Genomic DNA, 24,035 nt, shown 5'->3' on the forward strand with positions numbered 1-24,035 from the left:
AAGAAAAAGCCCAAACAACATACTATGTTTAGTTGTTTTACGTTTCATGTCATCCTATGATATATTTGGTGTTTCTAAAGACGAGTGTGAGCACGATATCGGTAATCTAACTGTTATATACATGGTCCAATACCTATTAAGTATTGGGTACTATTTGTTATATACAACCCGTTGTTTCAAAACACACTTCTTACTATTTTAGTTTTTATATAACTTTTGTATTGCTTATTCAACGACCCTTCCCTTCAGCCGATTTTAACTCTGGAAAGCAGCCCTGATAGTTTGAAGTCTGACCACCCCCACGATCTTTTCATTTAGATTGATGTTGCGGGACAAAAGGACTTCATCTAGCGAAGTTATGTTATTCCATTAATTATGATTTTGGATGGAATTGGTTTTATACACCTTTATAAACGAAAAAGTTGTAAATAAAAGCAAAAGATGTCGAATTAGTAGATTATTTTACTACCAAGAACAAAGGGGAAACATAAACTTAAAAATATGCTTACAAGTATGATTCGGGTAATCTTGGTTGGGTATCACCTAATATCATATTCGTCTGTTTCCAGTAAATTCTTTTTAAAGTTAATCAATACCTGATCACATACCCATCCCATGCCTAAATACTTGTCCGATTTTTTAGATTTTAAGTTTGTTTGTCAGGTTTGAGTTCACTTGCCATTCCTACACTTTTAGATGACTCAATGGATAGAAACATCGATGCCTCTACTGTTTTAGAAACAAAAAAGCCTTTCATTTAGGTCGCCAAAAGTTTATAGGCTAACATTAGGTATTAGGGCTAGCCTTGAGTGTTAATGAGATTTGGTTTCATTTATCTTATATGTATTCGGAGCTTCATAGTCTCTTGTAATTAACAACCACCATTTATCTTGGTCAAAAATTTTCAATCCATAATTATAAAACAAAACGAAACCAAATTGGAGAAAAATAGTTTTAACTAAAATACCAAATTTTTCTGTTTTTGATTCCGCTTGTGCACAAATCAACTCACGCATGCCCAGTGGCGAAATTTTGATGAAAACGTGAGAGGGAAGCCACCATATAAGATTTGCCCCTATGCACACCCTTGTCAGGCTATCATCCGTCATTGATTTACGAAATTGCATTTACTTTCGAAACTTCATATCATAAAGTAGCAGAATTCCACCGTCTCGATTTTTCTTGCGATTTTTGCTCATGTTAAATCCAATAATTACAAACCTGACTATGGATAGAAGTGCCAATAGTAGATCAAGTTAAAACTTGAAGGATCAGTTGTTAATAAACCAAACAAGATCAGCCTTTTGAGTCAATATATATAAACATTAGGGGTGCAATCTAAACTCACCGACAAATGTAAGCTATAGATTAGTAAATTCAACGTACGATGCATAAGTGTCCACCGTACACCACCCACTCCGACAAAATGGATATAAGACGCAAGATATGTCCAAATCAGTGGGGTCCAAATCTTTCAATCAGGCCGCAGTTGATCTCCCCCACATGTTCCGCGTGGACCGTTATTGACTTTATTATTTATTAGGCTGAGGGGTGTGGGGCTTCAACGGGGGCGCTAGAGCCCCTCCGCTCGCACCCCTAGGCGCTAACACCACACCACCGGGGCGCTAACCGGGGCGCTAGCGCGAAAAGACATGCAGGCGTGAGCCTGTTAGCGGGAGAAGAGAGAGAGGAGCTTGTTGAATTTTAGAAAAAGAGCCGTTGGGCTCTTATTAAATTAAAAAAAAAAAATTTCCTATATAATACCCCATTTCATTCTATTTTTATACCACAACTTCAAACCTTCACCCAAAATCAATTCATCTTCTCAACTTTTTTTAAAAAAAATGGCTGGAAATTGGTACCCAAACCTTGATTCAGATTATATTGACGACGATTTATGGTCGTCACCGCACCAACCGATGTTTTATTCGGAGCCGCAAGAATCATCCGGCTTTCAACCATCCAACACACAACCGTCTCCTAACTTTGTTGTTCCGGAGACACAAGAATCACACGGTGAAGCTACGGGACCAAAAAGACGCGTCCACTGGAAAAAACAACTTGCAACGGACGGGTCGGGACCGGCTTCGACTCCGAGGACGAAACGGAAAGCCACTCCGTGATCATCGGATGAGAAGGAAGCCTTGTGTCGGGCTTGGATAGTCATTTCTGAGGATCGGCGTTGCGGTAATTGTTTTAACGTTTTTAAAAATGATTTTTAATAAAAAAGTTAAATAAAAAAGTTAAATGGAAATCTAATTTATTTATTCATTTTGCAGCCGACTACCAAAAGAACAAGATTTTTTGGACAAAGGTTAGGGAGACGTTCTACATGCTCGTTGGGAGTACAGAGCGGAACGCCGATATGATTTCGGGTCGGTGGTCCGAAATCAGAAAATTTGTCGGCTTGTTTACTAATCTTTTCAACAGGAACAGCGGTCGTATGAGACCAAGTGGCAGTGATGATTTGGCGGTTTACAATTTCACGGTCGAAGAGTGGAAGCATGAGTGTTTGCGGAGGTATGGGATGGTGAAGACGTGGGACGATTTAAAGTTGTGGGAGAGGTTGAAAAGGTGTTCCAAGTGGGTTGAGCTGGTGGCGCCGGACGTTGATGCGGAAGTACGGCCGAAACGGACTAAAACTAGTTCGTCTAGAGCGTATAGCACTTCAACCGGGTCGGATGCCGCGTTGGATTCGACCTAAACATTGCGGAGGAGGAAACGTCTTCACCGCCGAGGAGGCGGCTATTGGGAAGGGACGCCAAGGGGAAAAAACCGGCTGAGGGGGAAGCCGTAAACATCGCCAATCTTGTTGAATCCCTCAATAAATTCAACAAAACCATGGAGGTGGTCTCTAATGACAAAAAGGAAAAAAGTCGAATGAGAGATTTGGACTTTCTTACTAGAGACTTCAGTAACCTAAATCCGGTCGATCAAATGCTAATGGAAAAGCAAAAGGAACGTATCCGAAAGAGGTTGATCGAAGAAGACTAAGCCGAAGAATAAGAAGAATGTTTTTTTTAGTACTTTAATTTTTATTTTATTTTTAGATATTAATGTGTTTTTTTTTATTAATGTGTGTTTTTTTTTTAATAATTTATGAGTTTTTTTAATAATACGTTGTTTGAATATATTTATAAAAAAATAAAAAAAAATTCGCTGGAGCCCCTGCTGGAGCCCCTCCACACCAGGGCCAGGGGCTCCAACGGGGGCTCCAACACCCCCCTTATCCAGTTTCTCTCTCTGCCACACGTCATAATATTATTGGTTGGAGGTCCCATTAAAGCCCCCCACACCCCTTAGCCTAACATGGCAGGAAGGCAGTACAACCTTTGAAAGAAAGCGGGCCACTTCAATTATAAATATAAAGATATAAAGCATATATGACTATCAGATTACATTGCAGATGGTCCCGTATACGACTTTTTACACCGATCATATGAATCATTATGTATGTGGGGCTCTTAACTTGATTACAAGATAGTTTCAAGCTAGATGCCATATGATGATTAATAATTTGAGTTCAGTTTAAGACTTTAAAATAAACTTTATTTATCTATTTTACAAGAATCGAGCTCGAATACTATATTAATATACCGAAGATAAAAGTGACCCGACTTGGATTTTGGGCGGAATCTAAGAAAGTATTTTGTTTTTCTTATAAGATTAGATGAAACAAGATAATCTAGGATGGGTCCAACTCCATGTGCTTGCTATTGCTTTTTAAGAAGTTAGGCGTTACATGCTTTTTAAACTAGTCTAGTGCTATTGGTTTTAATAATGTTATACAAATTGGGAATCTGGCAACATGATGTGGTGTATGATTAATGTATACATAATGAGATATTTACAAAATAAATGATTAGTTGTTATCTGCGTCTAACTGTAAGGGTTTGAAGTACTTTCCATCTATGAGGTAAGTGCCGATTGTCAAACGAACCGCCCATACATCCTTGGGTTTTCTTGACATAATCCTGCACGTGTATGTTTATCGTTGAGGTTTTAATCTAAGTCAAATTATAAGATTGTTGAAATAACTTGAAATATGTTGTGTACAAGGTTTCATTAAATAAGATAACGTCATTAAAGATTGTTAGATTACAAATAGCTAGAGGTGCACAAACCGAGTGTTTTCAGGAACCGGTTCCGGGTATGGTCAACAAAAGTCAAAACCAGGTCGGGTAGGAATTGGTTCCGGGTATAGTCAGGTATTTGACCGGGTTTTCCGGGATTTTTTCGGGTTTCAGGTCGGGTTTTGACCGGGTATTGGTGGAACCAGTTCCACCAGGTCCAGGGAAAACCCAAAGCCAGGTCCGTACCCGCGGGTAGGGCCCGGAACCACTGGGTCAGGTCCGGAACCAGTTTTTTTTTGCACCTCTACAAATAGCAATTGTTTGGCCCAATGGGCCCTACGGTTTTGTTTGGGTTGGATTGTCCCTCTTCAGTCTTAAATATATATTCTTGTACATTTATGTTCATAAAATAATTAGAAGAGTACTGTAATTAGAATGCATTTGTTCACCTCTGAATACAAAAATATCTCCCAAGTCCCAACATATATAATTGTAATCAAATATATATCAATGACTTTCCATCATAAGTTATAATTATTTTATCGTTTCAGAATGAATATATCAAATAAGTTTATAATTTATATAATACCTTTTAAAAGAAAAAAAAAATCATTTTTTCCTATAGAATTGACCGGTTGAAGTTCAATCAAAAACTTTTTATTTTTAATGGCGTTAGTTCGGCTGGCAAGTCCCGAACGAGAGCTTCTACAACAACCGCGCCTAACCGAATTCGAATCCTCTTGGAGTGGTGTTCTACCCCAGTAACTAGCCTACACTTGTGAGAATCGAACTGAGGACCTCCTCACCTCCCCAGGAGGAAACCTTACGGAAAACTTCCTGACCACCCGAGCACGCTCGTTATATTATATATATACTTTCTTGAAAAATTAACTTGTTATATTAATATTATATGCATATGCATTTAAGTATGCCTCTAAAGTTACAGATTGTATATGCTGCCTGTAGTTCTTTAAAATTAACTTGTTACATTAGATACTAAAAGCATATATAGATAGTATGTCTCTAGAGTTACAAATTGTACATGTTGCTTGTAGTTCTTTTAAAATTAACTTGTTATACTAAATATTATATGCATATACAATTATGTATGTCTCTTGAGGTTACAACAAGGCTTATTTATTTCTTTTGCAGTTCCTTATTAAAAAAAATAGGGATTATCACTCATGTGGTGCCTAATGAAAAGGTCAAAACTGTATAATAAGATTAGGATGTGTGCAAGAAAGGGAGAAAGGTTACCTGCCAACATCACCGGCTTTGACTAAACCAGAATTAACCCTAAGGCAAGGAACAGAAGCTGCTGTCTTCAGCATTTTAGGAGCTTCAACTATGATAATTGGTGACCCTATTTGTAGCGAATCGGAAACATTTGATGACTCTTTTGATTCACACATAATTCTACCAACACAACTCTGATTATTTCGGATGCCCTGCCACTATTTAAGAAAGCATAAAATAATTAACAAAACTATGATAAATGATAAATCTTTTCTAAGGTGTTGAAGAGATTAATAAAGCTTATGCACTTAGCTAAACATATATTTACTGCTAAACTTCCAAAGATCCATTAGAATGCACCTTATAGACGATACAGAAGGTTGTTTCCATCTAATAGTTTAAGTGAGCACACAATAAAACCAAACTAAGATTTGATCTAATGTACTAAGTGCAGTGCAAATACAGACAAAGAAAAGTATGTGCACCCAATTAGGCAAGTGGCCAACATCAAACAGTGAAATTATGCAAATCATGTAGCTTCAAGAGGGCTATACTGATACAAGAGCTAGCACAGACATATATACTCAACCAACTGAACAGAGGCAAATAGGCTAAAAAACAGCCCAACTTAAAATGGCATAACATGAACTATGTCTAGAGTTACAGGGTCGACAGGAAATGGACGGAAACGTCTCAATGGGCTAAACCATATGGCAACTGTCAAACCTAAATTTTATCATCTAGAGCCCCCAGTTTCAGACTCGTCAAGATAATTCTCTTTTCTTTTGCTTCATATAGTCATAACAACCAAGCATTATTTAACATCAATCAAGCCGGAATAACAACCCACCATTTTTAGCGGGAAGATTTCTAAAATAGGTATGTTGGCCAAAAAATTCTCAAAAAAAAAAAAAACACTGAAAAACCACTTTATAAAACTAGTCATGGCCAATCAAATACATGCACATAAGTTGGTTAGGCGCCATTTGGGCCAACACTAAATCCTTGCAAAGCTGACATGGCAGAATCTTTGCAACATGTGTCAGATAAAGGTTCTGTCACGTTAGCTTTGCAAAGATTTTAGTTTCAGCATAAATGATGCCTAACCAACCAGCTTACGTGTCTTTAGTTGATTGTCCTAATTTGTTACATGTCTAGTTTGAATATTATTAAGGTCACCACGCGAAATAACATTAACAGCTAATCGTTTATAATATCGCATTCATAAGATATTGCTTTGAAGTGTAAAGATGATGTGACCTGAGGTTGTAGTTGGACAAAACCCAATCAGTCAAGCATTCAAATCAATGATTCAAAAAACATTATACCCAACAATCCATTATTAGTATGAATGCAGATAAAGGCCACAATTGTTGAGGTAATCTACCTATACTGATAAACAAAAATAATAATGATGATGTGTCCTAACCACATTCAATGTTACCTTTAATTTTCCTTCTATTTTATAATCTTCACTCTTCTTAATCCATGCTAACCATGGATCATGGGTTTAACAGGTATGACCGTCCCACTAGTTGTAACCCATATAAAGAAAAGGTATTTAATGTAATTTAAATCACAATAACTTTTACCAATTTATAACATATTTGACTATTAGATATAGAAAGCTTGACCACAATTTTTAAAAAAACATACAAACCATTGAACATCTATAATAAGTTTAAAATCAAACAGTGAATTATTAAATTAGTTAAATAATGATACACGAACCATTATCATATAATAATTAGTGACATATGTTTATTACAGATATTTAGTTGTGTGTACTTCAAATTTCGTTGAATAAATACTTACAATTTGTAAAACACTATTTAACTTACATTCGTATTGATCATACAAAACATCTTTAATATATTTATGTACCAATAACTGATTTCATGTCATCTTAAAACATTATTTCAATCTTAAGAAAATATAAAATATAAATATGTAACAATTGAAGTGTGTGTGATAATGTTAAAATTTATCTATAAATTCAAAACAAAATCCCTAAACTACGTATGATTAAATACCTAAGTTTCGGTCATTTGATAAATGCATATAATAGTGTAATACACGGGTTCAAAAGCTAGTAGTATATATATATATACCGCAAACAAAACCAAAAACAATCAGAATGAGCACCTTCTTTTTGTCGGAAAATCCAATTGTCGAGGAGATATGTCTCAAGGGAAAGAGTTGTTTGCCGTTGGAATATGAAGATAGCGTTACGGTTACTGAAACATGAAGAGATGAAGCAGCAGAAGCCATTGATGAAGGATATGTATGGTTTTCGATGAGAGAATGGAAATTGAGCGGTTAGCTGAAGTTGTGGTTGATTTTGCTTATTAAGTCCTTGAGGTTTTGGAATATTACATATTAAACGCTATACTTGCAATGTTAATGTTAACTAACTTGTTTAATTGGATATGTTTATGGCCCCATTCAACTGCCATCCAAAACTAGGGATGGCAATGGGTCGGGTTTATGTATTCCCAAACCCATACCTGGTTATTAAAATCCATCCCAAATCCGTCTCAAACCCGTCGGGTTTTAATCGGGGAATTACCCGTCGGGTTTCGGGTTTTCCCATCGGGTTTCGGGTTTCTTATCGGGTTTTGATAATATACACGTCGGGTATACCCGGCTCAAAACCCGCTAGGTTTCTACCGGGTTTTGACAAAATATAACTAATCGATTATAAAGATGGTTACCATAAAGATAAAACGTCTCAAATAATTGACATAAACAAGTTCCGACAAATAATATATTTGGAATATAGTATATTATATAATATAATAAGTTATCTCGGGTACATCGAGTATATAATCGGGTAAATGAGTTTATGTTATCGGGAAATCGGGTCGGGTAATCGGGTATATTAGAAATCCCAAACCCGTCCCGAACCCTAATGGGTCGGGTATTACCCGTCCCATTTATTTCGAGTTTCGGGTTTCATTACCATCCCTATCCAAAACCTACACTAGTTGCTGCGAGGTAGGCCAACAGGTCTTTGTTTTGCTTTAGTCCTCGCATCGCATATGGCGCAAACTCGAGGTAGCTTACAATCACTACTATGTGGAGCGCGTGCAAAATCTTCGTGACTCCTTACATCAACTTCAAAAACGACACTCCTTTGTCACTGACTATGGTCTCAAGTTCAAAATGGTTTGCGATTTGCTATTAACTCTCTACTATTTGTCAACCAGTTGTTGGCATGGACTAATGCCACAGGTTCCTTTGTGGTCTTGGTATGTTCTTTGAGACTTTCTTTATTGCACATCGGGTTGTTCAACCTCAACCTTCCTTCTATGAACTTTTCTGTCAAGCTTAAAGTCATGAGTTGGTCTCTCTCGATCTCTACATGGTTCGACAACTCTTGTAGTTGCATTCAAATCCCATCAATCCCGCCATCCTAATCATTCTCAAGGTCATGGAGTTCGACTCTTTTAGCATATGTGGCAACTTCGGTGGACAGGGTTGTGGTCTTCTTCGCCTCATCGTCAGCTTTTTAGGAATGATGGTCATTATGCCAACATGTGCCTAAATTTAGCAAGTTTTGCTCAACAAGGACACGCTCCATATGATAATTTGACTTGGGCTTTTCATGACAAAATGCCATGTCACTAATGATCCAAAGTAAAAGTGTGTATGAGCCGTTTTTGTGCTTAAACAGTTAAACCAAACAAAAACCCGAAATTTTCTATTTAAAATGCCGATCAGTTTTTAGTTATTTGTTTTTGGATGTATGTACGGGTTTGGTTTGGTTATGGATATGCTCTCAATTTTACATTTTCGCTTGAAATCTTGGACGAGGGAATTTTTTAACTGCATGTTAATTAATTTGGAACAAAATTTTTTTCCCCAAAACAATGAGTTTTGAGTATCAATACAATAACAAACATTCAAACAAGTATGGTTTATAAATTCCCAGCGGTTCAGTTTTATTGTAACTTAGAAAAACATAACCAAACTGTCGGTTATTTTGGATTGGCTTTATTGATTAGCTTTGTTTCGGTTTGATTAATCGATTTTTTTTTCATAAATAACCTAAATAATAAATTGACCTATACTAGAAACTAGATTTACCCTTTGCTTCATTTCTCTCTTACTAAGGGGCCTAAGACTTTTGGGCTTACTCGAGGAGTGAACATAAAGCCTTGTATTTCCAGCCCACCAAGCTTTGACATGAAGTAACCATTTTCTTCAGCTGCATTAGAGCGATTGGGTTTACTAAATTTCTTTACATATCTTACCAAAACGTGTTGTAAATATTATATGGATATTGAAACAATTTGGTTGTATCATGAAGCAAAAGGTACATGCTTCATGTTCAAGTAACACATCAGATTTTATATTTTATTAATTAATAAAATGTTTTTATAATCTTAATGGTTACTAAGCCGACCGTCACGATCTAAAAAAGTTGACTATGTGATAATAACTTAAAACAAACAATGAAACTGTTTTATTTATTTCAGTGTGATTCACAATGTCATAAAAATATTAAACCTTAAATAAACAAAATATGATGTCTGAATCAGTAAATGGGGAAAATTAACGTACAAATGAAATTAACGTGCTAAATGTGAGAATCAAGTAGATTAATTATATATACAAGTAGAGTAATTACATAATTACTCTAATTACATAATTACTTTACTTGTTTGTATATATATTTATACTACTTGATTCTCACGTTTAACACGTTAATTTCATTTGTATTTGATCCAAATCCTTGGTAAATATATCATTAAATAAGATTCTTGAATACAATATAAAATTTTGGAATATGGTCCGACCACTCCTTCTGTTCATAATTGGTTCAACGGGTTCTTTTGACCGATCCGGTTTAATTTTAAAAACATTTGCTTATCATCATTTAGTAATTATCATTATCAGTGAGTCTTTGTAAACTCGTATTTACAATGAGCTTTGTTAACCGTAGCCCTAGGAACATCTAATTGATCATGGCACATTTAGTTCGACTAGACCACGTACCCCTTTTCATATAAACCACTTGTTATTTATTATATTTTTTAAATTGTAAGTATTCAACTAATCAACTGGTTGTCTTATGTGCTAGGCCCCCTACATTTGTATTCATGCACAAGTCCTTAATTTCCTTGTTTTATTTAATATGCAAATTTGGTCCACAAAAACAAAATTCAAAAAAAAAAAACAAAAAAAATCAATCGTGACGGCCTAGTATTTTAAGCATTTTCTTTCTTGTCTATTATATTTGTTTGATATTTTTTTTGGAAGTTGTAAGATTGATGATCTGATGGGTTAATAACGGGTCACATTTGATTGAATTAAAATCATTAATTAATTTGGGTAGAAATTGCTAGGTTCGGTTTGACTAACAAACATATTTATAAAAAAAGGTTTTTTACTAGATAAGTTAAATTAATATATAATTAAAATACTCTATATATACACACATAATTTGATATTTCAACAGACAATTTTAAAAAAATGTGTTTTTGATTAAACAATATATTTAACGGTTCTTTTTTCAAACAACCTTTTATCACTTAGTTGCCACCTTTTACTTTTTTCATTTTTTTTCTTTTTGTTACTATATAAAGTGTTTTCTTAGAATAATCCAAGCATATGCGTTTAAATAGGAACTTTCTTAGAATTAGGTGATATAGAAAAAAACAATATTACTCTTGGATGGTTTTGAAAAATTTACAAAGTTACTCTCAAAATCATTTAACTATTATTTGGATAGTTATTTTAAATATCTTGTCGTTGTCATGAACGTGTATCGTTTCTTGTTCTCTTTGCAAACCTAGATTAATTAATAAGATGATGGAACATGTTTTGTTTTATTTTATTTTCTTAGGATGATTAATGACATCATCAACACATCGATAATTCTAGATGTTTTATTTTATTTTGGTTGATCCATATCCACTTATTGATTGACACGAATTTTACCGACGTAGTCAACAAAAGTCAAAACTAGTTTGTGTGTGAAGCCGGTTCCGGTTAATTAAAGTACCATGTTTGACCAGTTTCACATAAGGTTAGAACTCGGTTTCAGCTTTCAACTTTTAAACCTAGGGTTCACGCTAAAACTTAAAACCGGTTTATTAATTTGCTTGTCAAGTCTGGTTATGATCGGTTTAAGTTTTCGGTTACTAACTAAAACCGGTTTTTGTTACCCCTCCGTATACTTAATCTTTAACCAACCACAACAAGTGAACAAGAAGATTATTTTTATCATACAAATAATAATAAGTAAAAATTGTATATGAACATTTGTTTCATGATTACATAATATATGTTTAACACATCTATAAGCAAATTAACAAACGGATCTCTTGATCACAACAACCAAAAACAACAAACGAATTTACTAACACCTTTCTTGTACAACAACAAACCAAACCCTAATCCATCTCTAAATAATTATGAGAATGCCCAAAACCATTTGAAAGTGCATGAACCGTTGGATTAAACGCCAATCTTCCCAAAATCCCTTGCTTGTATGGCAAGAAAGTTTGCTTCTTCATATCAATCGAAACCGCCCGGTTCACAGTATAATGCAACTCATGAGCCGACACCCTCGGCACTGGTCTTCTCTTCGAAGACCCAGACCCCGATCCGGATCCTGATCCAGATCCGGACAGGTGACGTAAGCTCGAGTTTCTTAAATCCTCATCATGCTTTCTAAAAATAGATGAATATTTCTTGAAAGGGTCTTTAGCCATAGCTCTACCATCCGAAGCACTCCTGAATAAGAAAAGATCCTTAAAACTCCACTTTTTCGACCCGAAAACTGAAAGAGTTGTACTAGATGAAGCCTCTTGTGATGCTGCTGTTGTCGTTGTTGTTGTTGTTGCTGCTGATTTTAATTCCGACCCTCTGAAGGGTGGAAGTGAACGCGTTCTTCTACTTCTTGAAGAAGATAACCCCGAATTAGGGGTTCTTTCTCTTCCTCTTTCTCTAACTTTGTTTGCGGCTGAACATGGTGGTGTTATTGGTGGCTGTTCATGTTGTTTGATCACGCCACCGTGGAATATATCTTCGGCCGAGACAGACGAGTCACGATGGAGTTCACCGCTCACATCAAAAGCGAAATCACGGTCATATACATTACTAACTGATTTAGGGACACCGGGTTTTTCTTCCCATGCGAAGGGGACGGCGGCAAGGCAGTAATTAGTCCGGTTCGTGTCTTCGGATTCGGATATAAGGAGTTCTTCGAATTGAGAGTATAAGTCAGGGATTCTTGTGGGACTGGTGGGTGCACTGAAGTGGTAGTCTCCCATGAACCTTGGAGTGGATGGTGCGGACGCGTATGCGGATGCGGTGAAGTCGAAATCGTTAGGATGTACGGGTGAAGCAACCTCCATGATGTTGTTGTTGTTCTAATGAGTTAAGAACATGAACATACAAGTTAAGAACATACGTACACTAGGTTGTTTGTTATATGAAGGATGTGTGTGGGGTAGGGTAGGTGGGATTAATATGTATGATGGTTGGTCTAAGTTGCCGTCTATGAGTGTCTTCTGGAACAACGTTTGGCATGTCTTATGGGCAGCCTTTGTGTTGATAAATCTTTGTCGGGGTATGAATACTCTTGGTGTTTAGTCGTTGATAACTGCAAAATTAATGGAAGAAAATTCAATTTACTGAATTTTATTTCTACTTTTAGTGGTTGCAAACATGTATACGTGAACCAAATGGCAACTTATAAGTATATTCTTTGTGGATTCAAAGATTAGTAATAACGAATCTTCTACATCTTTTTAAAAGAAGTCTAAATGTTGATTTCACGTGTTTTTAGGGTAAGGGTGTGCTTAACTAGAGTTATTATGATTTACATCTTTATGTTAGTTAACAAGGTATTTATTAATTAGCAGGATCATGTCTTTTGATGATTAGCAAGATATTAGCGGGATTGTGTGTTCTGTAAACGAATTTTCATGTTACTGTACTAGTACCGTGACAGACCAAATCGATACATGTGAACAAAATAGGCGCCGATGTTGGTATTGTCGGGACAAGTATTGGTATACGATCAATCAATGCAAAACAAGCGTCGGTATCTTTTATAAAAAAGATACCAGTGTTGGTATTATTAAAATCGGTGCAGTTGTTCGTTTTATGATTGTTAAATTATATAAAACTCTGGCGCGTGCATTTACTGATTACAAAATAAATTTCAAAATATCTAAACCTGTTTTATGTATTTTATGTGTAAATTGGTGTATTTTCTATTAATTACTTGTGGTCCACAATAATGACTAGTCGGATAGACATGTTTATTTCAATCTAGAATACTTGTATAATATAATTTTGTTTATATCACTACTAGAAAATGAGGCTAATGCAACATTTTAGATGCAACCCTTTTTAATTGTGTTGCATTTGACTTTAATGTAACTTCGTTTAACAGAAAGGTTGCATTAGTATATCTAATGCAACATTTTTTATAAAAAGTTACAAATATTATTAAAACTGCAACATTTTATTTAAAAGGTCGCGAACTTTACAATGACGTAAATATGAACACGTGACTTTTGCAACCTATTGTCTATTTTATAAGTTGTTAAAAGTTAAAAGTAAGTACTTTTTATTTCTATCTGAAATCACTAATTGTTATAAAAAACATATTTTATATTAATTTTTAGATTGTTTTTCACGTAAACACTTATGTTTTTAACATATTTTAATATATTAATAAATATAAAAGTAATTAATTTTAATTTTAATTTCTTAATCTAAAATACTAATTTTATCTATATTTATAATTTACCTATCAAACTATCAAATTATAAAATATTTTATTTATAATTTATAATTTTATCTGATTTTATAATTTTCCTATCAAACTACCAAGTATATCAATTTTCATAAACTCAAGACGGTTCCATCTCCTTCCCAATATATTGCCAAATCCCGCTTAACCGTAAATCGGTTTCTTCTCCTAAGCGTAAATCCTCTCTACCCCACTCGGCCATTCGTATTCTTCTTCTTCTTCAGTCCTAAGTTGGTACGCTGTGATGGTGTTTGGCCGCGAACCAGAGACGACGTGGGCGTTGGTTAGTAGGTCTATTTTCATTTGTGATCGATTCATGCTTTCCGTCAATACTATAGTTGGTATATTAACTGATAATTTAGATTGGAAAAATGGAACTTTCTAATGATTGTTATTGGTCTTAATGTCTAGTTAATATATTTGTTTTTTTATAGAATTATAGGACTAGTTATTATATCTGGATTATTTGCTTTTTTTTAATCATTGTGATTTCTTAAAACAAGGTGTTTTTCATCATATGCCTCACTGTGTTTATTATAGTACAATATTTGCTTATGTTGCATACATGCTTTTGTTGTGTTGTTTTACATAGATTCATTGTACAAGAGACATCAATTGTGCCAATACACAGAGGTAGTATATCAAGTTAGTAATTTCAAGTTTTAAATACACCATATGATTTTCCTATCCTTTTGTGCTTGAAATAGTGAACAAAGAATGTTTACCAGAAAGGGGAATCATCTAAACATGCCATTCAAATGTCTAGTAGGAGGTGATACATACAGAAGCTCGGGGTAGAATGGAAAAGACGTCAAGAAAGACGATTTAAAAGAAAAGGATGCTATCACTTGGTATATCTCGCATTGCCCTTTGGCCAGTAGTCAGGGAGTGTACTAGTTAGCTTATTGAAAACAGGTTTGCTAAAATGTTTCTTTAGTATGTTGTTGTTAGTTAATTCTCCCATGGTTAATATCTAGTTATAGTCCGTTCAAAAAGATATCTAGTTATAGTTGCTCCAAATAATATCCAACTTTATTATACTAACATCATATTTTATTATACGTGAAAAGTCTGAAGGGTTGAATTAGTACTCACCATTTTTTCTTAAACTACTTGAAAGTTATCTTGGTTTAATTAATTTAGCTAATGTCAAGTGCTGATTTGAGACGTAAATAAAAGGTCACATGTTATAAGGTTCGGCTCTATGAGAGCAGAGCATATACCTAATAGCATCTATGCTATCATGCTCTACAGGTCTGACCCTTTGAACCTCTTGAGATCTGTTTTATTTTAATCATAGCTATATTTGTGTATTACAGAAAAGACTCACAAGCAAGGGTTACATTAAGCCTAATGGGAATTAAAGAGTCTGGAGTTGAAGAGAACATACAATTGCTTGAATTGCGAAAAGAAATTGAACGGGACCACAAAATAAAAAAAAACAGTTTAGCTAGAAGCTATGCTAGAAGATTTTGGTCGCCAACAAGCAAATTTTGAAACGACGATGCAAAATATCATGGAAAAGCTTCCTACTAAAGTACTTCAAGATCTTAGAGATGAGTAGGAGGTTTTCATTACTTGTATAATTTTGATTGACAACTTGTTTTTTTAATTACGTTGTTAGTTTGATATTGGACATACGTTATTTGCGATGTACATTTATCCATTGTAATCATGCTATTACTTTGTTGGTATGTTTTTGAGATACTATTTCTTATTAATAAAATCTCTAGTACTTTACACGATGAGCTATAGAGTTGCATTTGCATATAATAATGGTCGAATTATAGTGCAAAAAAAGGTTGCATTTTAGTCTAAGATAAGGTTGCATTTGAGATACAAAAAGTTGCATTTGTGTATTGAAAAAGTTGCATTTAAAAATAAAAAAAGTTGCATTAGCTCGTAAAAAAGTTGCATCATAAAAATGTTGCATTAGAATAGAAAATGCAATGCTTTAACAAAAAGTTGCATTATCTAACAAAAAGGTTGCGCTAGGTCTAATGCAACTTCACCTAATGCAGTCCTTGATAAAAAGTTGCATTAGGCTTATTGCAACCTTTTTAGGGGCTAATGCAACTTTTTAATGGGGTTGCATTAGCTTCATTTTCTTGTAGTGTATTTTTTTAAACTTAATTTTAATATTTCTTATTTCATTTTCAGTATTCAATATTTAGTCCAATATTATATATTTAATAAGCAAGAACGTTTTTTCTAGTGTCATGATTTATTTATGTTTTCTGTTTTGCCGGCTTCTAATTATTCAAGATTAGACGACAAGAAAAATGAGTTAATATATATAGTTGTTAGGAACCAAACATTTACAATACTAACATAATATTAGTATACATAGTTTATACATGAGTGCTATACATCATTTCATTAAAATGAATAAAAAACACTCAGATAGTTATTATTATTGTTAACTTGTTATTACTACCTTTCTATATATGCAATCAGCTGTTTAGATTCTTCTCAGTTATTTCCTGCAGGGCACTTGCCATGCACACACCATTTGCGATTTAGTTTCACGCCATTTTTCAAATTGTCGTTAGAAAATTTCAGTAGGTCGTTTGAGGGATCTCAATCGGTTGTTTAAGGGAGTTAAATCATAGCCTCCTACTTTTTAACGTTTATTATAAGTTGTCAAATCATAACCTCTGCTTTTAAAACAAATGTTTAAGAATTCATCAAACAACCGCTTCAGTTTAGACTTTAGAGTGACGTATATTAGTTTGGGGGTAGCACAAGAATAGCAGCCCTCTCCTTTGAAATTATGAAAAAGAAAAACTAAAAATCTGATGTCATTTCAAGATCGCAAGTAAATGTATTATTATAATAGTTTAGTACTATATTCTTTGTGTGTTTCAATCCTTCTAAGTTCAACTTTTGTAGAGATGTTGAAGTATGGTGTAAGTGGCTTTTGGATTGTTCTATTGTTTTACTTTACGATAAGCCATTATTATACAATAACCCACCCGTACACACACACACACACATATATTTGTAATCGAATTTCGGATCGAGTCGAATAATATATCATAAATTTGTATTAGGTTACTATACTCGAATACGAATTCGATTTTTTTAAAATCAAATTCGAATCTTAATAACTGAATTCGAAACGAATTTCGAATGTTTCAGCTTCAATTCAAATTCTGAACACCCCTATGTTCGCAATGTGTCGCTTTGTCATCCTAAGCAGTGACTTGGTACTGATTTGACCGTCACTAATAGGACTCATTGCTACTGTTGTTGATGAAGGTGGTTAATTTTCATTGCTCAGAACCAAGCTCCCACTGCTCGTGGATTGCGCTTCCTCATCGGCTTTAACTCTGGCCATGAATACAAATGGTAGTAGGGAGGAGTTATGGAACTAATTCCAAATCCAATTCCATCTATGCCCCTAGTTTTTTCAGACCGATTTAACTCAAAAGCTTATTTGCCATACTCCTAAATCTATATCCTTATCCATCATGAAACTAGAACCTATAAATAGTTGTAAAACAACACCATTTAACATACACTGATATCGCTAGACTACAGGTGCTTTGATCCGTCTCAGCTAAGCATAAATTATGATGCAATCAACTTAATTCCAATTTTAATTCATGAATTTTTCAACCAAATGGGCTATGTTTTTTTTTTCTCTTTTTCTTTCACATATTAGATAAGATTATATATCATTTTTAATAAATATTTTCGCCTCTGTAGTTAGGTTATTATTGTCAATTTGAGCACGAGGCTATATATAATATATACTTTTATATATATCAAGTCGTTGGCTAGGTCTTCATTTGAAAGTTAAGTTGAATATAAAAAAATGATAGGCGGGTCGTTGATGCAACTAGATGCATTTATATAACAAATAGGTTCAACTATTGCTTTTAATAAGGCCTAAAGTCACAACTTTAATGGATAATAATAAACTAATAGAATAACTTTGGATACCTCTACTCTTTGGCATGTTTATTCTAGTTAGCAGTCTTATCACTTACGGTACCACTAATACAATACGACACATTTAGTTAGGATGTTAATATTACATAAATTAATATAAAATATGTAGTTTCATAATATGATAAATGTTTACAATTGATACCAAAAAAAAATATTAAGACAATTTGAAAAATCTTAAAAGCGTTAATTCTTCTCTCTAGACAACCGAAAAATACTATGTAAAAACACAATTTAACCTAGTGCAGTGTAGTATAAAAGGATTAACGATCTCCAAACACGATGCATGATGATTGCAATAACTAAAGATGCTTAATTCACATCTACAACTTAAGTTCATAATAGCATAAAAGTGTTATCTTTATGACTTATGAGAATTTTGTTGTTCATAAAAGAGTTACTAATTTACGATACCTTTAAACATGTATATGCAATTAGTAATTAAAATCTTTTGTTGGTATACGGAATTTAAGGTTGTTTTTTATTGAAATGTTATTTTCTTTTCTTTATTCATATAAAAAATAAATTTAACTTTCCCTCAATCGCCAAAAAATCTCCCAAGATCTCCCAAGACTTCATTTGTAAGGAGACTCATTCGTTATTTTTTTTTTTTATTAAAACACTAATTCAATACCCCACTGATCATACTTCAAAATTCATATCATTTTACATTATAGTCTATAAAACTCAAAACTCTCAATTTAATGAGAAAGAACACCACTACAGACTACCTTAATACTACTACTACTATGCTATAAGTCCTTTGATTCCTATATTTGTTAATAAACTTCAATGGACGAAGTTTCTAGAAATTTAAGTGACTTCCTACAAGAATATTATAAATCAAACATTGTTGGTTACATCGTTTGTTTAATTATGTATCATTCAATCTTAAATTTAATCCTGAGAGCAGTATAAATTTCTAAAAGTGTTAAAAATAAGAAGTGTGCCTTATGATCAAAATTGTTAACAAAAACAAAATTGACATTCGGACGGTTTTCGTTGTTCGTTACGATACCAGATTTAAAACAAAACACGATGAGCCCACACGAATTAAGTCGATTCGGTCACGTTTGTTACGGTACCAGAACAAAAACAAAATTAACATTTGATTGGTTTTCCTTACCTTTGTTAGGGTACCAGAATTAAAAGGAAAAAAACAAAATGTCGCAGACCAATAAGGTGCCACAAAGCCAGCCCAATGGGGCTTTCCGGCACCAAAGTTGCCTTTTATACTTATTTGTAATTTTATAAATATATACATTTATAATTCATGTTTATTTTTACCAAAATTATCATATACCATCTTTATAACATGTTTAATTTTAATAAACTTACAGATATTTCCAACTAAATAAGTAAATAACTCAACCAATTTGTTTTAATTTCTTAACTGAACTAAATTTAATAAAACCTTAAATATCTGGTTTATACATATTTCTAGATTCAATAAAATTACCCACGATTTAAAATCCGATTGATCTATAAAATATATATTGTCTGGGCTTGCTAGATAGACCAATACAAGATTTCAGAATCTCAAATATAACATTCGCAAAACAGGCTAGTCGAGTCAGGTGCAAATGGATCAAATATGATACGGGCCAACTTCAATATTTATTTAAGCAGTTGTTAAAGTATCTGCATATGAAGTGTTGAACATAAGGCTTTGTCAAGTACACATGTGAAAACATGAGTGGCTAATGGGAGAAGTTTACAATCAGATACTCTGCAAAATGTCAATGCCGAATTTTATTCAGACTAGTAATTATATAATATGGAGATTTCAAAGAGCATAGGAAATGACACTGCAACAAAAACAAACCAGCTATATGCTATCTGTACGATTGTATTATAATGCGCGTGTATGCATATATATAGGTAGATGCACACACATACACAAATAACACATATAAAGATGATACGTGCAACTAAAATGACCCGAATGCCAAATTTAATGTTAATGGTTGTTTCACTTTACCTTGTCGGTTTTTCTGTCGCAAGCAAGGATAACCAGATCAACGCTCTAAGCAAATTGATCAAATCGAGAAGATCAGGGAATTCACCGCATGCAGAATCATGGACAAAACAAGATGTCTTAAACTTATCTCCAGTTTATACTGTACCTCAACAAGGATCAATGGAGGCCGACAGGATTGATAAGCTGCCAGGTCAACCAGAAGCGGACTTTGAGCATTATTCAGGATATGTAACAGTAGATCCAGATGCCGGAAGAGCATTGTTTTATTATTTTGCTGAATCACCAAATAACTCTTCAACCAAACCGCTAGTCCTCTGGCTCAATGGAGGTAATATTATAGGACAGTAAAACAGGGTCGTATATAAACAACAGTTAGCATGATCATAGAACTAATGAGGCTATTTCTACAGGTCCGGGATGCTCGTCTTTTGGATATGGAGCCATGGAAGAACTCGGACCCTTTCGGGTCAATAGTGATGGGAAAACGCTCTACTGCAATGACTATGCATGGAATAATGGTAATAACACAAATTCTATTTATTAGTCCATTGTTAGAATAGACATAAAAAAGGCTATATTGTGATGAACTGACAGTGGCTAATGTAATATTCTTGGAATCACCTGCGTGAGTTGGGTTCTCGTATTCAAACAGATCTTCCGACTACACAACAGGCGACAAACAGACAGCTAAAGACTCCTACACGTTCCTCATGAACTGGTTAAACAGATTCCCTCAATACAAAACTCAAGATTTTTTTATTACTGGTGAAAGCTATGCAGGCCACTACGTACCTCAGCTTGCTTCTCTCATTCTCGCAGAGAACAAGAAAACAAAACAAACTGCTATTAATCTCAAAGGAATTGCAGTAAGTAAAAACTACCTGTATTAATATGACATAAGTACATAACCATGTACACTCTCGAGGCTGTAAGCACTAATGCACTATCTGCATGTGTAGATTGGGAACGCTTGGATAGATGACGCTACCTCTATCGAAGGGAAATATGACTATGCATGGACACATGCCTTAATCTCTGATGAGACACATGCAGGAATCACTAACTATTGTAATTTCGAATCTGGTGATATCTCAGATAGATGTGAGAAGTATCAAAGACAAGCAGGCGATGAAATTGGTGAAATTGACTTGTACAACATATATGCTCCATTATGTCCTGCCGATGCACAAAAACCTAAGTCCCAGGGATCCGTAAGCCTCTTATCGATGTTTATAACGAAAAGTTAAATTATTGCATGAACAAAAGGAAAAACTTAAATTGTTCAACTGTTTCTATCAATGATTAATATTTTATAAACCTTTTGCTCCTATCATATAAATGTCTATGTTATGCGCATAAAAAATCATTAAACTAATTTGTTATCATTTTTCAACGTTTATCTACACATGTGTAGGAAATATAGCCTAAGCATGATTTGCGCATCTACAAATAAATGAATTTTGTTTATATGTTTTAAGAATATTAGAAGAGATGAAAAGACATTACATTTCAACCCTTTATTTTTATATTTTGAATTTGATTTTAACATGGTTATGTACTTATACTAGGTCAAGACTTTTGATCCTTGTTCGGATGGCTACGTAGACACCTATTTGAACCGAGCAGACGTGCAAGAAGCTCTTCATGCCCGAAATACCTCATGGTCACATTGCGGGTACCTCTATTTTCTAAATTCACATACTAGTACTAAAACCACAGCATGATGGTTAGAAGTAACCAAGGAGCTAGCTAATCATTTTTCTAATATATGTGTAGTGGTGTTGGATGGACAGACAGCCCAACAACCATTTTGCCTACTATCAATCAGCTGGTTGAAGATGGTATTGATGTCTGGATATACAGGTTAATCCTATATTAATTAGTCCTAATGAACCTGTGTAGCTGAAAAGAAATATAAAATTGACTGTTAATGAATCTACAGCGGGGACATCGATGGGGTGGTCCCGATAACATCCTCAAGGTACTCTATAAACAAGTTGAAGATTCCAGTAGAGGTTGGTTGGCGACCATGGTACTATAACCAAGAGGTACACGGCAAATACTAACCAAAGCGTTAACAACATATATTATGAAAATAAAACTAACATAACTGATGTAACAAATTTGATAGGTTGGAGGATATGTAGTAGGCTACAGAGGATCAATGGTACTGACCACAGTAAGAGGCGCCATCAGTGATCAATAGCTTGGGACTGTATGGCCATACAGTCCCAAGCTATCAACCAGAAAGAGCATTAGTCATGATCACATCATTTCTTCAAGGAGAACTTCCACCATCTAAATAATAAAACTTATTAAGCTTCAATAAGTAATAAATAATGAACTTGATTTAACCGTACTTCAAGTTCTGAAACTTGTTACCTGAGATGCAGATATTGTAATAGCTCAAATTTTTGTAATGGAGATCGAGCCCTCTATTTCTGAATTATGTAACTTGCTAGTTAATTAATAAACATATGCATATGAAATATAACAAAAAGAATTCCCATGTTGCACAGAAACATAAGTTCAATTTGTTAATACGAATTTATAAGGCTTAACCGGTGTGGCTCCGGCGCCATCAGTGAAGGGTCCAACGTGGCAGCATCAACACGGAAGGGTCTTGAAGGAACACCGCCCCGCTCAAACCCCGTCAGTCGTCACGCATGACGGGGTGCGCCTTTCTTATTTTTTTTTTTCTTTTTGTTATGGAATAGTTGAAAGTTTGAAGGAATAAGGGGTTAATGATGATTGATGGATCTGGTCTGATTTTAGAGGTTTGAAGTTATATACTATTAGTCTATTATTTAACAATATCTAAATATCATTTTTGTTTTATATTTGATAAAAACTATTAGTTTAAATATATAGATTGCATTAAACAAAAATTGAAAATGAAAAATGGAGAATGACCCATACCAGTGGTTGAATGGTGGAGGAAAAGCTAACATGATGCAGACATGACGAATGAGGTGGAATGGCTCAAATGAGCCATACCACTTAGCCTAAGTCGGAATCACAAACTACCCGATTACAGTTAATTTAAAAATTAAATTTGACTAACGATACAGAAATTTATAAACAATAAGCTTCCTCAAGGTGCTATTCAATGAACATGAATTTGAGCAAAATACCTTTCTACCAGTTGTTTACTTATTAATTGTGGACAATTAAAGCATCAAGAATGCTGTCAACCCATCTGTCAAGCACAAATGACAACTTGACACTAGCACGGTTATAGATCCTAATATTATATGAGATAGAAATTATACATTATTACCCTTGAAGAGTTGCAGGACACTTGGATAGGTGGTATACAATTCTCAAGCCCAATTTTTGTTGTACTATACTACTATTTCACGAAGAGTTGCAACTTGCAACGCTCCATACTGTCATGACGGTACGACCCCCTGCATATAGAAAATCATTTGAAATGTTTTAGATACGAAAATCCAACTTCGTTTTCACATGAAAGAATATCTTCGTTCTTTGCAGAAAAATTCCATATTATCCGATTACTAAGTTCCAATACACAACAAATACTTTAATCTGATAGTGAAACATATACAAATTAGAAAGCCATCCAATTTTATAAAATGCAAAACCTACAGACACGACACCCTTTCAAATAGGCACCCTTTATGAAGAGTCACAGTGGCTCATTGGTAACCACCAACCAGGAGATTACAATTGAACTACCACCTTTTGACAACCAGAACTCGAAAGAACTAAATTTGTTTAGTATTTTGCAAAAAAAAATTCCAACACGGATCCGTGAGTGGAAACGGGTTCGGGTCTATCAACTTCTATATTTTTTAAGCAATTGCTAAGCATCCACATGTGTTGAACATAATCCTTTGTCAAGTACACGTGTAAAAACACGAGGACACTGGGGAGAAGTTTACAATCACGTATTGCAAAATGTCAACGCTGAAGTTTATCCAGACTCATAATTAAATAAAGGTGGAGATATCAAAGATCAGCACAACCAGCCTAGGAAATGACATTCCAACAA

The 24,035-nt window shown here is 34.3% G+C and overlaps 2 protein-coding genes and 1 pseudogene across 3 annotated transcripts; 1 reads left to right on the forward strand and 2 right to left on the reverse strand.

Annotated features, from left to right (window-relative positions):
* Positions 1 to 3,495: 3,495 nt before the first annotated feature.
* On the reverse strand, positions 3,496 to 7,613 carry LOC143560080 (protein CHLORORESPIRATORY REDUCTION 42, chloroplastic). The gene is made up of 3 exons (XM_077048464.1): positions 7,455 to 7,613; positions 5,331 to 5,527; positions 3,496 to 3,974 (listed from the first exon to the last, which is right to left on the reverse strand). The coding sequence occupies exons 1-3, from the start codon at positions 7,578 to 7,580 to the stop codon at positions 3,863 to 3,865; spliced, it is 435 nt and encodes a 144-aa protein (XP_076904579.1). The 5' UTR covers positions 7,581 to 7,613; the 3' UTR covers positions 3,496 to 3,862.
* A 4,097-nt stretch (positions 7,614 to 11,710) lies between these two features.
* Positions 11,711 to 12,676, reverse strand: LOC143560087 (uncharacterized). Its single transcript, XM_077048473.1, has one exon. The coding sequence runs from the start codon at positions 12,674 to 12,676 to the stop codon at positions 11,711 to 11,713; it is 966 nt and encodes a 321-aa protein (XP_076904588.1).
* A 7,283-nt stretch (positions 12,677 to 19,959) lies between these two features.
* On the forward strand, positions 19,960 to 22,441 carry LOC143560095 (serine carboxypeptidase 1-like; annotated as a pseudogene). Its single transcript, XR_013140053.1, has 8 exons — positions 19,960 to 20,348; positions 20,431 to 20,538; positions 20,615 to 20,886; positions 20,980 to 21,231; positions 21,589 to 21,695; positions 21,797 to 21,883; positions 21,963 to 22,068; positions 22,152 to 22,441. The product of XR_013140053.1 is annotated as a serine carboxypeptidase 1-like (transcript).
* The last annotated feature ends 1,594 nt before the right edge of the window (positions 22,442 to 24,035 follow it).

Source organism: Bidens hawaiensis, unplaced genomic scaffold (assembly GCF_021521415.1).
Source record: "Bidens hawaiensis isolate Kalapana, Puna unplaced genomic scaffold, B.hawaiensis_p1.1 tig00020220_1, whole genome shotgun sequence".
In the NCBI taxonomy this organism is placed as follows: domain Eukaryota; kingdom Viridiplantae; phylum Streptophyta; class Magnoliopsida; order Asterales; family Asteraceae; genus Bidens; species Bidens hawaiensis.

Coding starts and splice junctions, on each gene's coding strand:
- LOC143560080 (XM_077048464.1), bottom strand. CDS start 7,580: ATGGCTTCTGCTGCTTCATCTCTTCATGTTTCAGTAACCGTAACGCTA. Junction 5,528..7,454: donor GATTTTCCGACAAAAAGAAG/GTGCTCATTCTG, acceptor TTTCTTAAATAG/TGGCAGGGCATCCGAAATAA. Junction 3,975..5,330: donor AAAGCCGGTGATGTTGGCAG/GTAACCTTTCTC, acceptor ATACACGTGCAG/GATTATGTCAAGAAAACCCA.
- LOC143560087 (XM_077048473.1), bottom strand. CDS start 12,676: ATGGAGGTTGCTTCACCCGTACATCCTAACGATTTCGACTTCACCGCA.